Source organism: Lepus europaeus, chromosome 10 (assembly GCF_033115175.1).
Source record: "Lepus europaeus isolate LE1 chromosome 10, mLepTim1.pri, whole genome shotgun sequence".
Classification (NCBI taxonomy): Eukaryota; Metazoa; Chordata; class Mammalia; order Lagomorpha; family Leporidae; genus Lepus; species Lepus europaeus.
This window is the reverse complement of record NC_084836.1, coordinates 59411029-59426665: the sequence shown is the minus strand read 5'-3', so window position 1 is coordinate 59426665 and position 15637 is coordinate 59411029. Positions and strand designations below refer to the sequence as shown.

Sequence of the window (15637 nt, the reverse complement as noted above, 5' to 3'; positions counted from 1 at the left end):
GACTGGTAACCTTGGCAGTGAACGCTGTAGAGGTGGAAAGCTGTCACAGTGGAGGACTGACAATTAAATCTTTCAGACTTTCTCCCCTTCTCCCCTTTTGTGCCACATGTTTGAGTTACATTCCCTAAGACACAGACTTCTGGATGGTTTGAAATTTCCCTTTACTGATGTGGAAGGTACATTCATTTTTTTCAAGTTTTAAATTTATTTAAAGATCTTATTAATACATTAGATTCTGGGGGTCACAGCAAATGCATGATGATTACTACAACACAATTCCCATCAATTATTATGCAAATGTTATATTAACATAGAGAAAACAGATTCAATGTAGTTCATAGATACAGTTCTATCTAATTGTAAACAAGCCACAGTCAAAAATTTGTTTTTTTTTGTTTTTTTTTTTTAAACTTTTTTTATATTTTTTATTTTATTTTATTTTTTGACAGGCAGAGTGGACAGTGAGAGAGAGAGAGACAGAGAGAAAGGTCTTCCTTTTGCCGTTGGTTCACCCTCTAATGGCCGCCGCGGTAGCGCGCTGCGGCCAGCGCACCGCGCTGTTCCGATGGCAGGAGCCAGGTGCTTCTCCTGGTCTCCCATGGGGTGCAGGGCCCAAGGACTTGGGCCATCCTCCACTGCACTCCCTGGCCACAGCAGAGAGCTGGCCTGGAAGAGGGGCAACCGGGACAGGATCGGTGCCCCGACCGGGACTAGAACCCGGTGTGCCGGCGCCGCAAGGCGGAGGATTAGCCTGTTGAGCCACGGCGCCGGCCCTCAGTCAAAAATTTGTTAGGCTATGAGAAACACTGTTTCCCCATAACAACAGAATGTGAGTTTAACTTGTCTCCAGAAGAGAGTGGGAAGAAAACAGAGAGAAGGCTGACACATAAAGGAGACAAAAGGATTGAATCCAAACCACCTGCCCCTCCCCCAACTTGGGTTAAGACAAATTTCTGGATGTTAAGGTTATATATAGCAAATGTTTTTTACAAAGTCTTTCTAGGACATTTCTCTGCATTGACCTAATATTCAGACAAACCTGTATTAACAAACGACAGTTGCATAGACTTTAACAGACAAATCTAATACAGAAATTACCCCTTAGGGTAGAAGGCTCCAATTCATAAGACAGGTGCCTTTTCTCTTGACAGGATTTCATTTTTTTAAAGATTTATTTATGTATCTATTTGAAAGTCAGAGTTACACAGAGGGAAGCAGAGAGAAGAGGGGGAGACAGAGAACGGTCTTCCATCCGCTGGTTCACTCCCCAATCGGCCGCAATGGCTGGAGCTGCACTGATCTGAAGCCAGGAGCCAGGAGCGTCCTCTGGGTCTCCCACTTGGGTGCAGGGGCCCAACGACTTGGACCATCTTCTACTGCTTTCCCAGGCCATAGCAGAGAGCTGGACTGGAAGTGGAGCAGCCAGGACTAGAACCGGCACCAGTATGGGATGCCAGCGCTTCAGACCAGGGCATTAATCCACTGTGCCACAGCGCTGGCCCCCCTACAGGATTTCTTACAAAATGCATGTCAGACTACATTTCTCCACTACCCCCAACCCTTGCTTAACATACCACAATTTATCTACACATTGAACTGAAAATAAAATCTAAATTTACAGCTGGAAACAAAGCCTAACTTCCTTTCCTTCCTGACATCACTCCATATCCTTGCTCCCCTCATTCCCTATGTTTCAGCTATGTTTGTCTTCTTCCCACTGCTCCTAAGCCAAGTTCAATCTAGATCTTACATATAAATCTCATTTTGCCTAAAAGCGTCCCCTCTGGTATTTGCATGCTATCTGTTTTTCATGATCCCCTGACCATGCTTCCCTCCAGAGTCCACAGATAGCCCCCTGCAGTCTCTCTCCCATTTAATGTCTTACATTGCCTTCTCTAATTAGTATCTACTTCTTTAGACATTTAGTTAAGTGTTTGCTTTATTCTTCTTCTCAATAAAATGCAAATTGTTCTGGTGCAAAGACATCAGCTGGATCATAGAATATCAAGATGTATTCAGTGAAGGAAAAGGGTATTAATTTTATAATCAAAATAAAAGAGATGAGTCTTTTGAATGGAGAGTTTCATTATTTCTTTTAGCTTAAACTAACACATATTCAGTATATTCAGCAACTAGGAATAGCAGTGGCAAGAACAGTGTCCATAGTGGTGGAAGAACAGAAGATGAAGAGAGGAGAAAAGTGAGTGGGATATGAGCATCTGGACAAAGAGAGCAGATGACTTCCCCATAAAACATGCAGAGGAGGGAAATAAAGAGGAGTGGTGGCCATGAAGATATAAAGAAGGTAATGGCAAAGAGCCAGAGGAAGGGAAAAGCTGAGGCACAAGAGTAGGAACTGAGGCTGGTACCACGGCTCAATAGGCTAATCCTCTGCCTGCGGCACCAGCACACCAGGTTCTAGTCCTGGTCGGGCGCCGGATTCTGTCCTGCTTTCTCCTCTTCCAGTCCACCTTTCTGCTATGGCCCAGGAGTGCAGTGGAGGATGGCCCAAGTGCTTGGGCCCCACACCCACAAGGGAGACCAGGAGAAACACCTGGCTCCTGGCTTCGGATCAGCGAGGTGCGCCAGCCGCAGTGCGCCAGCCGCAGCGGCCATTGGGGGGTGAACTAACGGAAAAGGAAGACCTTTCTCTCTCTCTCTCTCTCTCACTGTCCACTCTGCCTGTTTAAAAAAAAAGAATAGGGACTGATTATGAAGATTAACTTTCAAATGAGGTCAACAAATAGGTAAAAGTTTCTATAAGCATAAATTATTCTACAACTATAATTTATTATTGTATCCTCCAAACTCAAATCATTGTTATTCTTATTAATAAATTGATAAATAATCCTACTAAGAAGGCTATCTAGAGCCAAAAGTTTCATGATAATGTGTTTATACAATAATAATAGTAAACATTACCAGTATTTTCTAATTAAAATTATAGTTATAACTTATAGATCCAAGTTATTCACTGAAATAACATTATTCATAGTTAATAACATCAATATGGAGATGATAGGTAGCTAAATCGATATTAAATAGAGATGGATAATAAAGTTCAAGGGAATAACATATGTTTATATTTTGTATGTACAAGAATATATAATAACAAACTTGGAAGATAATCATTTAATTCTCCCAATAATAATATGTTGTGCATTAACATTACCCAGAAGCCAAAGTGGTTAATTTTAATGATTTTTATTATGACTATTTATTTTGCTTTCATTTCACACTATATGAGTATATCCAGTTTCACCACATTATAGTATCTGGATTTTTCACACTATTAATTATCAGGACAAGTTCATAAAGTTGCATTTTCCTATTCCAGTTGTATAATTAGCCAAATTAGGTTATATTTTCCTAGGAAGCTTCAAAACAAAGACTTTGAAATCTAATTAGGGGATTCCAAGATGGTTGAATAGGGAAAAGACGTGCTGCTTTTGACCAGGGGAAAATAGCCGAAGAAAAGCAGCGGAAGTGCATTCCCAGCGGAGAGTGAGAGAGAAGTCTGCAGTGGAAATTCTACAGAAGGAATGTGCAGATGTGCAGCAAGGAACACAGAGACAACACAGGATCCCTGCAGCTGAGAGCCAGAGGAAGCAGCAGCTTCGCAGAGTGAGAGGAGCACAGATTGGAGCAGCCTGTACCACTGGTGACACTGCTGGATGGAGTACCTTGCAGACCTCAAAGACTTTCAGTTCAGCGTGGAGTCCTAGCATGGGGTAGGGTACCCACCTAATCCACCAAAAGAAAAGTTTGTTTGATACTCCCCATCCCTCCACAATGGCACCTGGTACCCAGTGAGAAGAAGGCGCCATCTTGACTCCAGTAGAGGCTGGAGAGGCTCTCAGGTACCCAGGGCATTTTGCCAGAGGGAAAAAAAATATGTATTTCCCACTGAATTTGAGTCTGCTGGGGCAGGGGACTCACAGGTGGCTGGGTACTCACTTAGGCCTGTGAGGTGCCCTCATACTCTCAATGTATCACAGGCTCTGGGGCTCAAACTGCCAAGGTGGAGCACATCCAGGCAGCTGGATCTAGGACCATCTCTGCTCTTTCCATAAACTGGGAAGGTACGTGGGGCTGAGCCGATCCTCTGCACCCCAAGCCTCGGAGCCTTGCACACTGACTGTATAATAGGGTGTGGAGTATAGCTGAGTCTCTGGGCAATTACTGTGCCTGGCATCAGAGGCTGAGATCTCCCTGGCAGCCTGGGGTGGGTCATTGCAAAGGGTTCTTTACTCACAGTGAGGACCACATGGATCCCTTGCATAGTTCACACACCTGTGTAGATGGGGCTTGTGCCCACTGTGAGCTAACCCTCGTCATTGATCTCACTGGAAGAGAGGATATAAGGTTGTGATTACACCAACAGGCATTTATCATATCCTTCCCCTGCAGAAAATAGGAGACATACCCTACCCTCAACTTGGGTGTCACCCTGGATTCTTGCCATACATTTCAATCTGACCAGAGTTCCCTGACCCTACCCAGCACACACCCCTGGGTATTCACTAAGAAACAGACACTCTAAAAAGCCACATAGGTATGGTTCATATAAATAGAACCATTAAAAGAGAAAACCAACAAGTATTTATACAAATACCTAAATATGAATGCACATATCCTCAACAAAATGCTACTGAAATCCAGCAACACATCAGAGAAAACATTCACCCAAACCAAGTTAGATTTATCCCCGATATGCAGGGATGGTTCAACATACACTTATCAATAAATGTGATACATCACATTAACAAACACAGAATAAAAACTATTTGATTATTGCAATGGATGCAGAGAAAGCATTTGATAAAATACAATATCATTTCAAGATGAAAATCTTGAGCAAACCTGGTATAGAAGAAACAATCCTCAAAACCAATTATGGCAACATATACAAAAACACAGCCTGCATCATATTGAATGGGGAAAAGTTGGGAGAATTTCCAATAAGATCCAGAGTAGACAAGGATGCCACTCTCACTATTACTATTCAATACAGTTCTGGAAGTTTTAGCCAGAGCCATTAGGCAAGAAAAATAAATCAAAGGAATACAAATTGGAAAGGAGGAAGTCAAATTATCCCTGTTTGCAGATGACATGATCCTATATATACAGAAACCAAAAGACTCCACTAAGAGACTGTTGTAACTCAGCACAGAGTTTGGTAAAGTTTCAGAATATAAAACTAACAAACAAAAAGCAATAGCCTTTGTATATGCAGGCAATGCCATTGCTCAGAAACAACTTGTAAGATCAGTCCCATTCACAATAGCTACAAAATTTTAAATATCTTGAAATAAATGTAACCAAGATGGTGAAGGAACTCTACAATGAAAATTACAAAACACTAAAAAAAGTAATACAAGGAGACAAAAAAAAAAAAAAAACAGAAAAACTCTCATGTTTGTGAATTGGAAGAATTAATATTAAAATGTCTATTCTACCAGAAGCAATTTACAGATTCAACGTGATACAAATAAAAATACCAACAACATTCTCCTCAGATCTAGAACAGAACAATGCTGAAATTCATATGGAAACATAAGAGACCTCAAATAGCTAAAGCAATCTTATACAACAAAAATAAAGCCTCAGCAAAGTGAAGAGACAACCAACAGAATGGGAGAAAATATTTGCAAACTATGCAACTAGTGAATGAATAATATCCAGAATCTCTAAAGAGCTCAAGAAATTCAAGAACAAAACAAACAATCCAGCCAAGTAATGGCCAAAGGACTTAAACAGGCATTTTCAAAAAAGGAAATTCAAACGGCCAACAGATACAAGAAGACAAAGCTCAGGATCACTGGCCATCAGGGAAATGCAAATCAAAACCACAATGAGGCTTCACCTCACCCCAGTTAGAATGGCTCTCCTACAGAAATCAATAAATAATAAATGATGGCAAGAAAATAGGGGTAAAGGTAAGCTGACCCACTCTTGGTGGAAATGTAAACTACTGCAGCCATTGTGGTAGACCATATGGAGAGTCCTCAGAAAGCTGAAATGAAGACTACCATAAGACCCAGCCATCCCAATCCTGGGAATTTACCCAAAAGAAATGAAGCCGTCATATGAAATAATTATCTGCCCCCCCCCATGTACATTGCAGCTCAATTCACAGTAGATAAGATATGGGATCAACCCAGATGTCTTTTGACTGATGACTGGATAAAGAAAATGCGGTATATATACACTATAGAGTACTACTCAGCCATAAAAATGATGAAATCCTGTCTTTCACAACAAAATGGATGCAACTGGAAAACATTATACTTAGTGAAATAAGCCAATCCCAAAAAGACAAATATCATACATTTCCCTGATCTGTAACTAATACAGTACAAAAAAAAAATGTAATGCATTTGACTGAAATTGACATTTTGAGATCTGATGATTTGTTTACAGCCCTTGTCTATTGTTGAGGAACAGTGTTTTTTTCTTCTATTTGCTGAATTCTTTACATAGCAAAGGGTTAATCTCATGAGTATAAAATAACCTGAAAGTAGATCATTGTGAAAATTAAAGAAAGAGTAAGAAAGGAAGACAAAGGGAGGGTGTGAACATGGGCAGGAGAGTTGGTAGGGTGAGACATATCACCAAGACTCTAAACCTATATATATGGAATACATGAAATTTGTTCACCATAAAATTAAAGTAAAAAATAAATTTAAAAAATGTTAAAAACAAAGAACAAGGTCAGCGCCGTGGCTCAACAGGCTAATCCTCCGCCTTGTGGCGCCGGCACACCGGGTTCTAGTCCCAGTTGGGGCGCCAGATTCTATCCCAGTTGCCCCTCTTCCAGGCCAGCTCTGCTATGGCCCGGGAGTGCAGTGGAGGATGGCCCAAGTCCTTGGGCCCTGCACCTGCATGGGAGACCAGGAGAAGCACCTGGCTCCTGGCTTCGGATCAGTGCGATGCGCTGGTCACAGTGCGCCGGCCGCAGTGGCCATTGGAGGGTGAACCAACGGCAAAAAGGAAGACCTTTCTCTCTGTCTCTCTCTCTCACTATCCACTCTGCCTGTCAAAACAAAAAAAAAAGAAAGAAAGAAAGAAATCTAATCAATTTTTCAGCTCCTGAATTGGAACAATTGCTTTAAAGTCATCATTGTTGTTGATGTATCAATGTCTTTTGATGAATCTACCTCTACTGTTATGTTCAGAAAAGTCAGTCCTAGAGATTAAGCCAAGAAAGCTCTATTGGTTTTGTAAGTGATGTAGGCAGACGATAGGATAAAATCAATTATATTTGTGAGTTGAAAGATCATGCTCCCCTGTGATCTCATGCCCCTACCTGACCTCACCTGGACGCCCACCTGCCAATCAGACTACATAACCACTCCCTCTTTGGGAGTAAATAATAGGCCTAGACTATGGTGGGCCCTCCCCTTGTTGGGCCGCCCAATCCCTACTTTCCTGCATGCACTTGCTCCACTTGGCTCATGGCCTGCTCTCTGCCTTCGCTTTGCTACCCTCACTAAGCTACCTGTGGTACCTGTGGCTGCTCATAACCATATGCTTGCTCTATGTGGCTCACTCCTGGCTGGCTCTCTGCTTGGTATGGACCTAACTTAGCCTCTAACTTAGCCTACCTTAGCCTAGGCTTCTCTTTCTCCCCTAAATAACGTACTCACTCTCCGGTGCATTCCTCTCACTGAAGAAAAAACTTAAAAACTTACCATGTTGTCTGGTCTGAGTCAGTATTCAGAATTCTTCTCTAAATAAATGGCGAGAACACACAGATTATTAATATTGAAAATTATTAGTAAGCTGGCCGATATCATAAGGATGGCCTGGCAGCAAATTCAAGCCTTATTTAACAACCACAATTACCTGCTTCTGTCACTCAAATTTTACACTTGCACCATTTCTCTACAATGCTGCATTTTTGCTGCTCTACGCCTAGCAGAACATAGCCAAATCTTGAGTTTGTGCAAATGCCTTTCTACCCACGGATTGAAGTGATATGAAATAGGAACGTATTATCATTTAATGTCATTTAAATGACTTTCCAGAAGCATATAATATCTAAGGCTACAATCTCTAATTCCTAAAACAGACAATAAGACTACAATGCAAAATAACCATTTAATATTAATGAGAGCATTAGAAAGACACCTAAAATGATCGCGGTTCAGATACATCACTGTGTCTGTTATTAGCAATGAACAACTTGCCCTCTTTTTCTTTCTCTAAAATGGGAATGTCATCTAGTTTTTCAAACAGATAGGTCATTATAATAAAGAACCCATGAGACAGTTTAAATTTAAGAGAACGGCATATGACCAGTCAGAGGTATTACTACTTGTTCAAGGATCCTTCCAGAGCATGGTTTTTAAATCAGAAATGCCTACCCAGATACGATCTTGGGCTCCAACACATGATAGTTAAATGAATTTGTCAAGTTAACCTAACAACTTTGAGTGGCAATGCTCACAGATAGAATTCATGAATATATATGTGGTAGGACTTTTGGAAAGAATAACTACTATATATATTCTGTGTGTGTGTATATATATATATATATATATATATATAATATAAACACACACACACATACATAATTAAATCACAAGCCCAAGCATACAGAGACATTTAATTACAGATATTTTGTATATTAATATTTCGCTTACAAATATGATATATTAACTATGTTAATAATTTATGTATTAAGAATACTGTCTGGAATATGATTTTCTTCCAAGGCATAAGTGGAAAATAAGTTTTTGAGCAGAAAACTTTTTAAAAGCCATGTGTTTTTTGGATGTTATCCTAAGTCTGTAGAACCAAAAGGCAAGAATATGAAGCCATGGGCTAAAATTGCAAGCAGAACTGATGAACAGGATCTTTTGATGACTCCGATACTCAGATACCAGAGAAGAGATATCCATTTATGTACAGCATTCCAGAATCAGTAGGAGCTCTGTCTTTAATGTGCTGTACACTGTTATTTAATGCTATAACTAGTACTCCAACAGTATTTTTTTCACTTTGTGTTGCTATATGGGGGCAAACTGTTGAAATCTTTGCTTAATATATACTAAACTGATCTTCTGTATATAAAGAGAATTGAAAATGAATCTTGATGTGAATGGAAAGGGAGAGGGAGCGGGAAAGGGGAGGGTTGCAGGTGGGAGGGAAGTTATGGGGGGGGGGGAGACACTGTAATCCATAAGCTGTACTTTGGAAATTTATATTCATTAAATAAAAGTTAAAAAAATATATAGGACAAATTTTCATCAAATGGCTCTAGAGTTACATAGAGCACAGCATTCCAACTGAAGTTATTCTTACTACTGCATATATATTTATAGTTTAACCGTTCAAAATGTACTGGCTCATTCAACTTCTCATTCCACCATCATGTTAACTCTCTTAACTAAGCTCTGAATGTATTGTTATCCCCAGATTATATATTAGAATCTTTTTTTATTTGAAGTCAATAACAAATGGTAAAAGCAAGTCTTGAATTCAGATCATCTGCCTGCTGGCTTGGTCCACATCACAACAGTGATTGAATAATGCTCCCTAAAACTTGTGATAAGTCAAAGCAGCAAACACAACATTTTAGACAGGCTGCACTGAAAAAAGTGCTAAGGAAGTTCTAGTTATTCCGAAAAACATCAAGAAAAAATCACCTAATTGCAATGATACTAGATAAACAAAGTATTATTGGATCCCACCACTGTGCCCTATGAGGCTATAAAATTATCAGGCTTTAAATGGTGCATCATTTATCATTTATACACACTGCATGGTCTCATGAACAGTGGATAAAAATTTTCAGAGCTAAATGTCTCATGTCTACCAAGCACCAGCCTGTTGAGATTAAACCTAATGGGATTACTACAACCCAAGTGGCAACCATAGGTAGGATTGTCAGATAAAGTATAGGATGATAGCTTAAAATGAAATTTGTTTAAAAGACACACTGAACTAAGTGTGCTACAATTGTATTGCCAAATCTGCCAATACTACACTGGTTTTTAAAATGAGAAGCTTTCAAATGTTCATGGAAAATGCATATAATAATAAAAAAATATGTACAGATTTCAAGTATTTTTGCAACAAAATAATCTTTCAACTTTATTTTTCAACAAACTTGCTAAAGTACTCTCATATATTATCTTAACCAAGAAACCAACACTGACTTCTGTGTGGAATCATGTTTGTCTAAAAAAAAATTTAGAATTTCATAAATTATGTCATAGACCAAAATAATGAAATTTTCCTTGTTTTTTTGATGGATTGTTTTATGCATACAGACCTGAGGAGAGATGGCTAAAAGCTACTTCAATTTGATTATAGTACTGCTGGCTGATTGAGAAGATTCTGAATTGCTTATTCTAGTTTAAAATATAGCATATCTAGTCTAACATGGCAATTAAAAAAATGGTATTTAAATCAGACATGGGTTTGAGACTTAGCTATACACAAGATGTTAAAGACATGCTATTTAATTTGCTAGAGCCTCAGTTTTCTATGATATTTGGATTAGAGTATGTGCCTCATGGAGCTGTTAGGATGGTAAATGAATTAATTTAAATAAGCTCTCAACACAGATCTTGAAGCCTAGTATTCAAGCTATAAACACTACCTATGATGCAGTCATTTAAAATTATCCTATGATTAACTTCATTATTCAATGAAGAATAATTTGTGGATTGATTTTCATATCAGCCATAAAAGGCATGTCCACAAATCATTAAGACAACATCAATGATATGAGACATCTTATGTGTTTATTGTCTCTTTTTCTCCCTACTCGAATGCTAACTGCCTTAAGAGAAGGAAACTCAGAATTCTGAGTCATTTCTTTATCCCCAAAGTTTATATTTTTTATCACAGAGTAGGTACAGAATAAATATTTATGTAGTAAATGAATTAACAAATGAAATAAGTATGATACATGCCTTTAAAATTTTATTTTGCTTGCCATACAAAATCACACAAGTTTTCTTATGTCTGATAACATTTCATACCTCCACCACTTGTAGGCAGTAGGACACTTTCAATCATTATTTACATTATTTATAAATTCTGGTCTGTAACCAGATTCCATGCTTCTTAAGAAACCATATGCTACAGCTCTGTTTCCTCACAAAGTATTTTACCCTTTCATAGTACTGCACGGCATACCAGGAACTTTCACATCCAGGATCACAATTGCTACACGAACATGAAGCTCCCAGGTATAATTATAGCCCTTGTAGAGACAAAGAATTGGTCTCCGAGAAGTTAAGTGGCTTGTTGAAGATCGAAGTCAGGAAGAGGGAGCCAGAACTCGAAACCAGGCCTCTATTTCCAGGCTCAGAGATAATGAAAGTAATGATTCCAACGTTATATTTTCAGTACTGTAAAACAGAATACTTAAAAGAATTCTTACTAATTTTCTCTCCCAGGCTTATGAAACAAATATAATTTGATCATGGGTTATGTCTTGTAATACAAATTATACATGGCTAAATAAAAATTTAGCTAATTATTCACCAATACACTTTAGTAAATTGTGAGAAAACTGTCTACAGAGATACCCTGGGCCAGTAAGATTGAGGCATATAATCAAGTGAAAAGGAGACTCAAACTCATCCCCCAATTCATTTTCACAAACTATTCAATGCAGCCCATTTACAATGGGAGAGGAGAGCCTTGTGCAACCTTAGCCTCCCAATTTCCATTAAGAACCAGAAGCACAGAATTATACCTTAAAATGTCTCAATTTTTGACTGTTATCAATTAATCCCATTGTAAAGCATACTGTAGATCAAATACAGGCCATATATAGACAGTGTGCAGCCTCAGATTCAAGCCATCACATTTGCTGAGTGAATTTTTGAAAAGACAGCACTTTAAAGTCATGGGCTGGGTAAACTCTGACCAGAACAGAAAATACAGAAAGTAAGGAGAATGCATGCAAAGTCCAAAATGACCTTACACGAATTGATGATATTTTCCCCCATGCTTCTTGCCTTCCTCCATTGAAAACTGTGCCTGGAACTTATGGACTTCATATAAGTGCTGTGAGAGCAAATAACTGTGCTTATAGGAGCATTTTTTTAAGATTTGAGGCTGTTTAGGGCATGATGCAATTGAAAACTAAGATCGCTCTCAATGGGAGAACCAAAAGCTAAAAACAGAGTACTTGTTCTTGCAAGGACAAGATCTGCTCTGTTTCCACTCTATACTTAAGCAGTGGCACATAAAGATTATAATCGAGAATGAAAGGAAGAAAAGAACCTACTGAAAGCCAGATGTCTTCAGCTAGAAGTAGCAATCACAGCACCTGCCCTTTGGCACTGGGTGGAAAACACTGGGGGGAAACAATAAAGCACAAGGTATAAAAATACCAAAGAAGTCAGCTGGTTCTCTTCAGCTGGTGGAACAAAAACTGCAGAGTACAAAAGGGTATTTAGAAGACTTTGGTAAAATTCTAAAGCTTTAAATAGCTTGTAGTTCAGATAATCTGGGAAATAGAGGCACAGGAAGTAAAAGGAGACTAAAGCGGCTGTGCTTAGTGCCTCTTCTGGTGTAATGCTTACAGGGTAATTCAGAACTGGCTTGAGTTTCCATTCTTTCGGTAAGCTCAGTGCCATGTTCCTTGGTGGTACCATCAAGCCAACTGGAGCTAATTTACCCAAATTTATTACATGTAATAGCCGAGAAAACACCTTACATGATGTTCCTGGCCAATGATACATTCCAATGTATCAATGGCCAATGATACATTATGTTCTCTACATACTGCATGATCAGTCAAAAAGACCACAGGAGTTGGAGTGAGAATTCTTGAATTCAAGACTTGGTCACCTACCTAGGATGATTTCTGGAGTCATCCACTTTCTCTGATCCTCAGGTGATTATTTTGTAAACTGAAAGTGATTCTGCTTGCCTTATTACCTCACAGCATTGTTTTGAGAATCAAAAGAGATAATCTATATTAAAGTGCTTTACAAATCCTAATCCTAATAGAATTTATGCAAAGAACCAAAGGTTCAACACCCAGTGAAACTACTGTAGCACCAATCACTCAACAAGTGTTACTAATCATCTGCTATAATTCTAGACACTAGTGATATAACTGAATATCCAGGGTTGGGCCCTTGCACACATAAAACCTATATTATGATTAAAGTTGGCAATTTTTAGTTTGAGGTTTGATGATAACACAGTAAACAGATCTCATGTTTAAGATAATAAATAGATTATAAGTTTGTGATAAAGAATTCCTTGTTTTCCACTAATTTCCATAAGGAAAAGGAAAAAAAATTGTATATCTTAATTAAATACCAAAAGGCACTTAGCCAGAAATCACACAGCCAAAGTACTGTTTACCACACAGTGTCACTGTACCGCAGTAATTATTAAACAGTCACCACGTACACACTTGCTATCAGGCAAATGTAAGGGAAATGCAGCTACTTACTCAAAGTTTGGGGAAAAGACCACATATTCATCCTCATTAGCTATTATTTAGTGCTTATTTTGCACAAAACCCTACCATGGGCATTCTAAAGGGAATTAATGTCAGCAAGCACCAGTTTTTTCCTTCCCTCAAGGGACTCATATTAGAGGAATAGAGCATTTTCAAGATTATATGAGTGACAGCATAATAATAGAGCTATTAAATAAAGGATTGTGGTGGTTCAGGGAGAGGCCAAACTTAGGGAGACAAAAGGTACTTTTATGAAATTTTACCCAGCAGGAAAAAGCATCAGACTAGGACCCCAAAACCCAAGTTCGATTTTCATCCTGTCTTCATGTCAACGTACTTTACACTGTTTTTCTACCTATAAAATAAATAAATAAATAAATAAATAAAAACACTAGCACCCTTCTGACCTCCTGAAGTCTTTTTAATAAAACTCATGATTGAATGAACTGATGCATCACAATATCAGTTAGTTTACAAGTCTTGGTAGTCACATCAGATAATATATGTGAAGCACCCTCAGCACTGCTGACATCAAGTGTGTTCTCAATAAATGCTGGACCTGGGTCTGAAGGAAAAAATAACTGAACGATACCTTGAAGTATGGGTAAGATTTTAATAAGCAGAGAAAATGAGAAAGGCATGTTAAGTCAAGGCAACAGTCTGGGAAAGACCTGATACTGGGAACACACAAGGAGTAATAAATGACAAGTAGCCGCATTTAGCTACACTCTAAAGTCTAGGAAATTGGATAATGAAAGGCAAATCTGGAATGATAGGTCAGTCTCAGAATATTGAGACTGCTGATGGCCCAATGAAACTATTCTCTCACTGTAGCAGGTTCCAAGGCAGCACTGGGGCACCAAATCAAAGAAGTGAAATTCAGAGAGCATCATATTACTTGCTTAAAACCAATACATAGGCCAGCGCCTCAGCTCAAGAGGCTAATCCTCCACCTGCAGTGCCGGCACCCTGAGTTCTAGTCCCAATCAGGGCGCCGAATTCTGTCCTGATTGCTCCTCTTCCAGTCCAGCTCTCTGCTGTGACCCGGGAGTGCAGTGGAGGATGGCCCAAGTCCTTGGGCCCTGCACCCACAAGGGAGACCAGGAGAAACACCTGGCTCCTGGCTTCGGATCAGCGTGGTGCACTGGCTGCAGCACGCCAGCCGCAGCAGCCATTGAGGGGTGAACCAATGGTAAAAGAAGACCTTTCTCTCTGTCTCTCTCTCTCTCACTGTCCACTCTGCCTGTCAAAATAAATAAATAAATAAATAAATATTAAATAAATAAAACCAATACATAGCTTTTTATTATTTAATTACCTATACCCTTTAAAAATCATTCAACAGGCTCTTTGGGTAATATATTTGCAGCTAGGTCATATGACACCATTACTGCTTCTTATTAACACAAATAGGAAACACTCTGCAGATTTGCAATTTCAAATATTTGTAGGAGAATTCCTTTTAGTGGGACATTAGTAGATGCCTCTCTCAATATTAGGTGCACTGCATTCATCAGAATTTATCTTTAAATCCAATACTTTAAAAGCTTGAGAAGCTAAATAGAAAGTTTTTATCAATAAAGAGCAGTTTATTATTTTTTCTTAAATACTTCGCTATTACCATTTATGAACAACTATAATACACCACATAAAAATGAAAAGATATGATAAAAATATGCTATCTAGACAGCCGACATGCATTGTGTCTTATAACTACCAATTAATTTGTTTACACCATGAGGAGGACTATAATAAGAGCAATGTAGAAAAACCTGAATGAGAGAAAGAAGAAAAAGGTCAAAGATAATTAACATCTAAGCTAAATGAAATGAGAGAAACAAAATCATTTCAGTTCTGGTAACCTGCCTCCTTTTTGAGTTTTCCATTCTTTCCATTATTAAAATTCAGTCCCATATCTTTACTAAAGAAGTAAAACAATACTCGCTAAAAAGGCTTCACGGTGTTTACTATAGGAAGCACCTAAATCTATTATTTCTTATTTCTATGAACTTTTTCAATAGACAATATAGAGTAAGATGTTACTACTCACATTATAGGAATAAGGAAACTGAGTTCAGAGAGGATCAGTGACATGCATAGTAGGGGCAGACTCTAAAGTGAAACTTTAGAACCCATATTCTGGTTCTCTGATTGTTAATTCCTCGTTCCTTCTACCATACCACCATACAG

At 38.7% G+C, this 15637-nt stretch overlaps 1 protein-coding gene across 1 annotated transcript in view; it reads right to left on the bottom strand.

Annotated features, from left to right (window-relative positions):
* TAFA2 (TAFA chemokine like family member 2) overlaps nt 1-12018 on the bottom strand; it is a 146733-nt gene extending 134715 nt beyond the window's left edge. Inside the window, exon 1 of the mRNA XM_062202465.1 lies at nt 11951-12018. Coding sequence (XP_062058449.1) covers nt 11951-11994 — 44 coding nt within the window. The 5' untranslated portion in view covers nt 11995-12018. The remainder of the gene's footprint in view (nt 1-11950) is intronic.
* Nucleotides 12019-15637: the final 3619 nt, after the last annotated feature.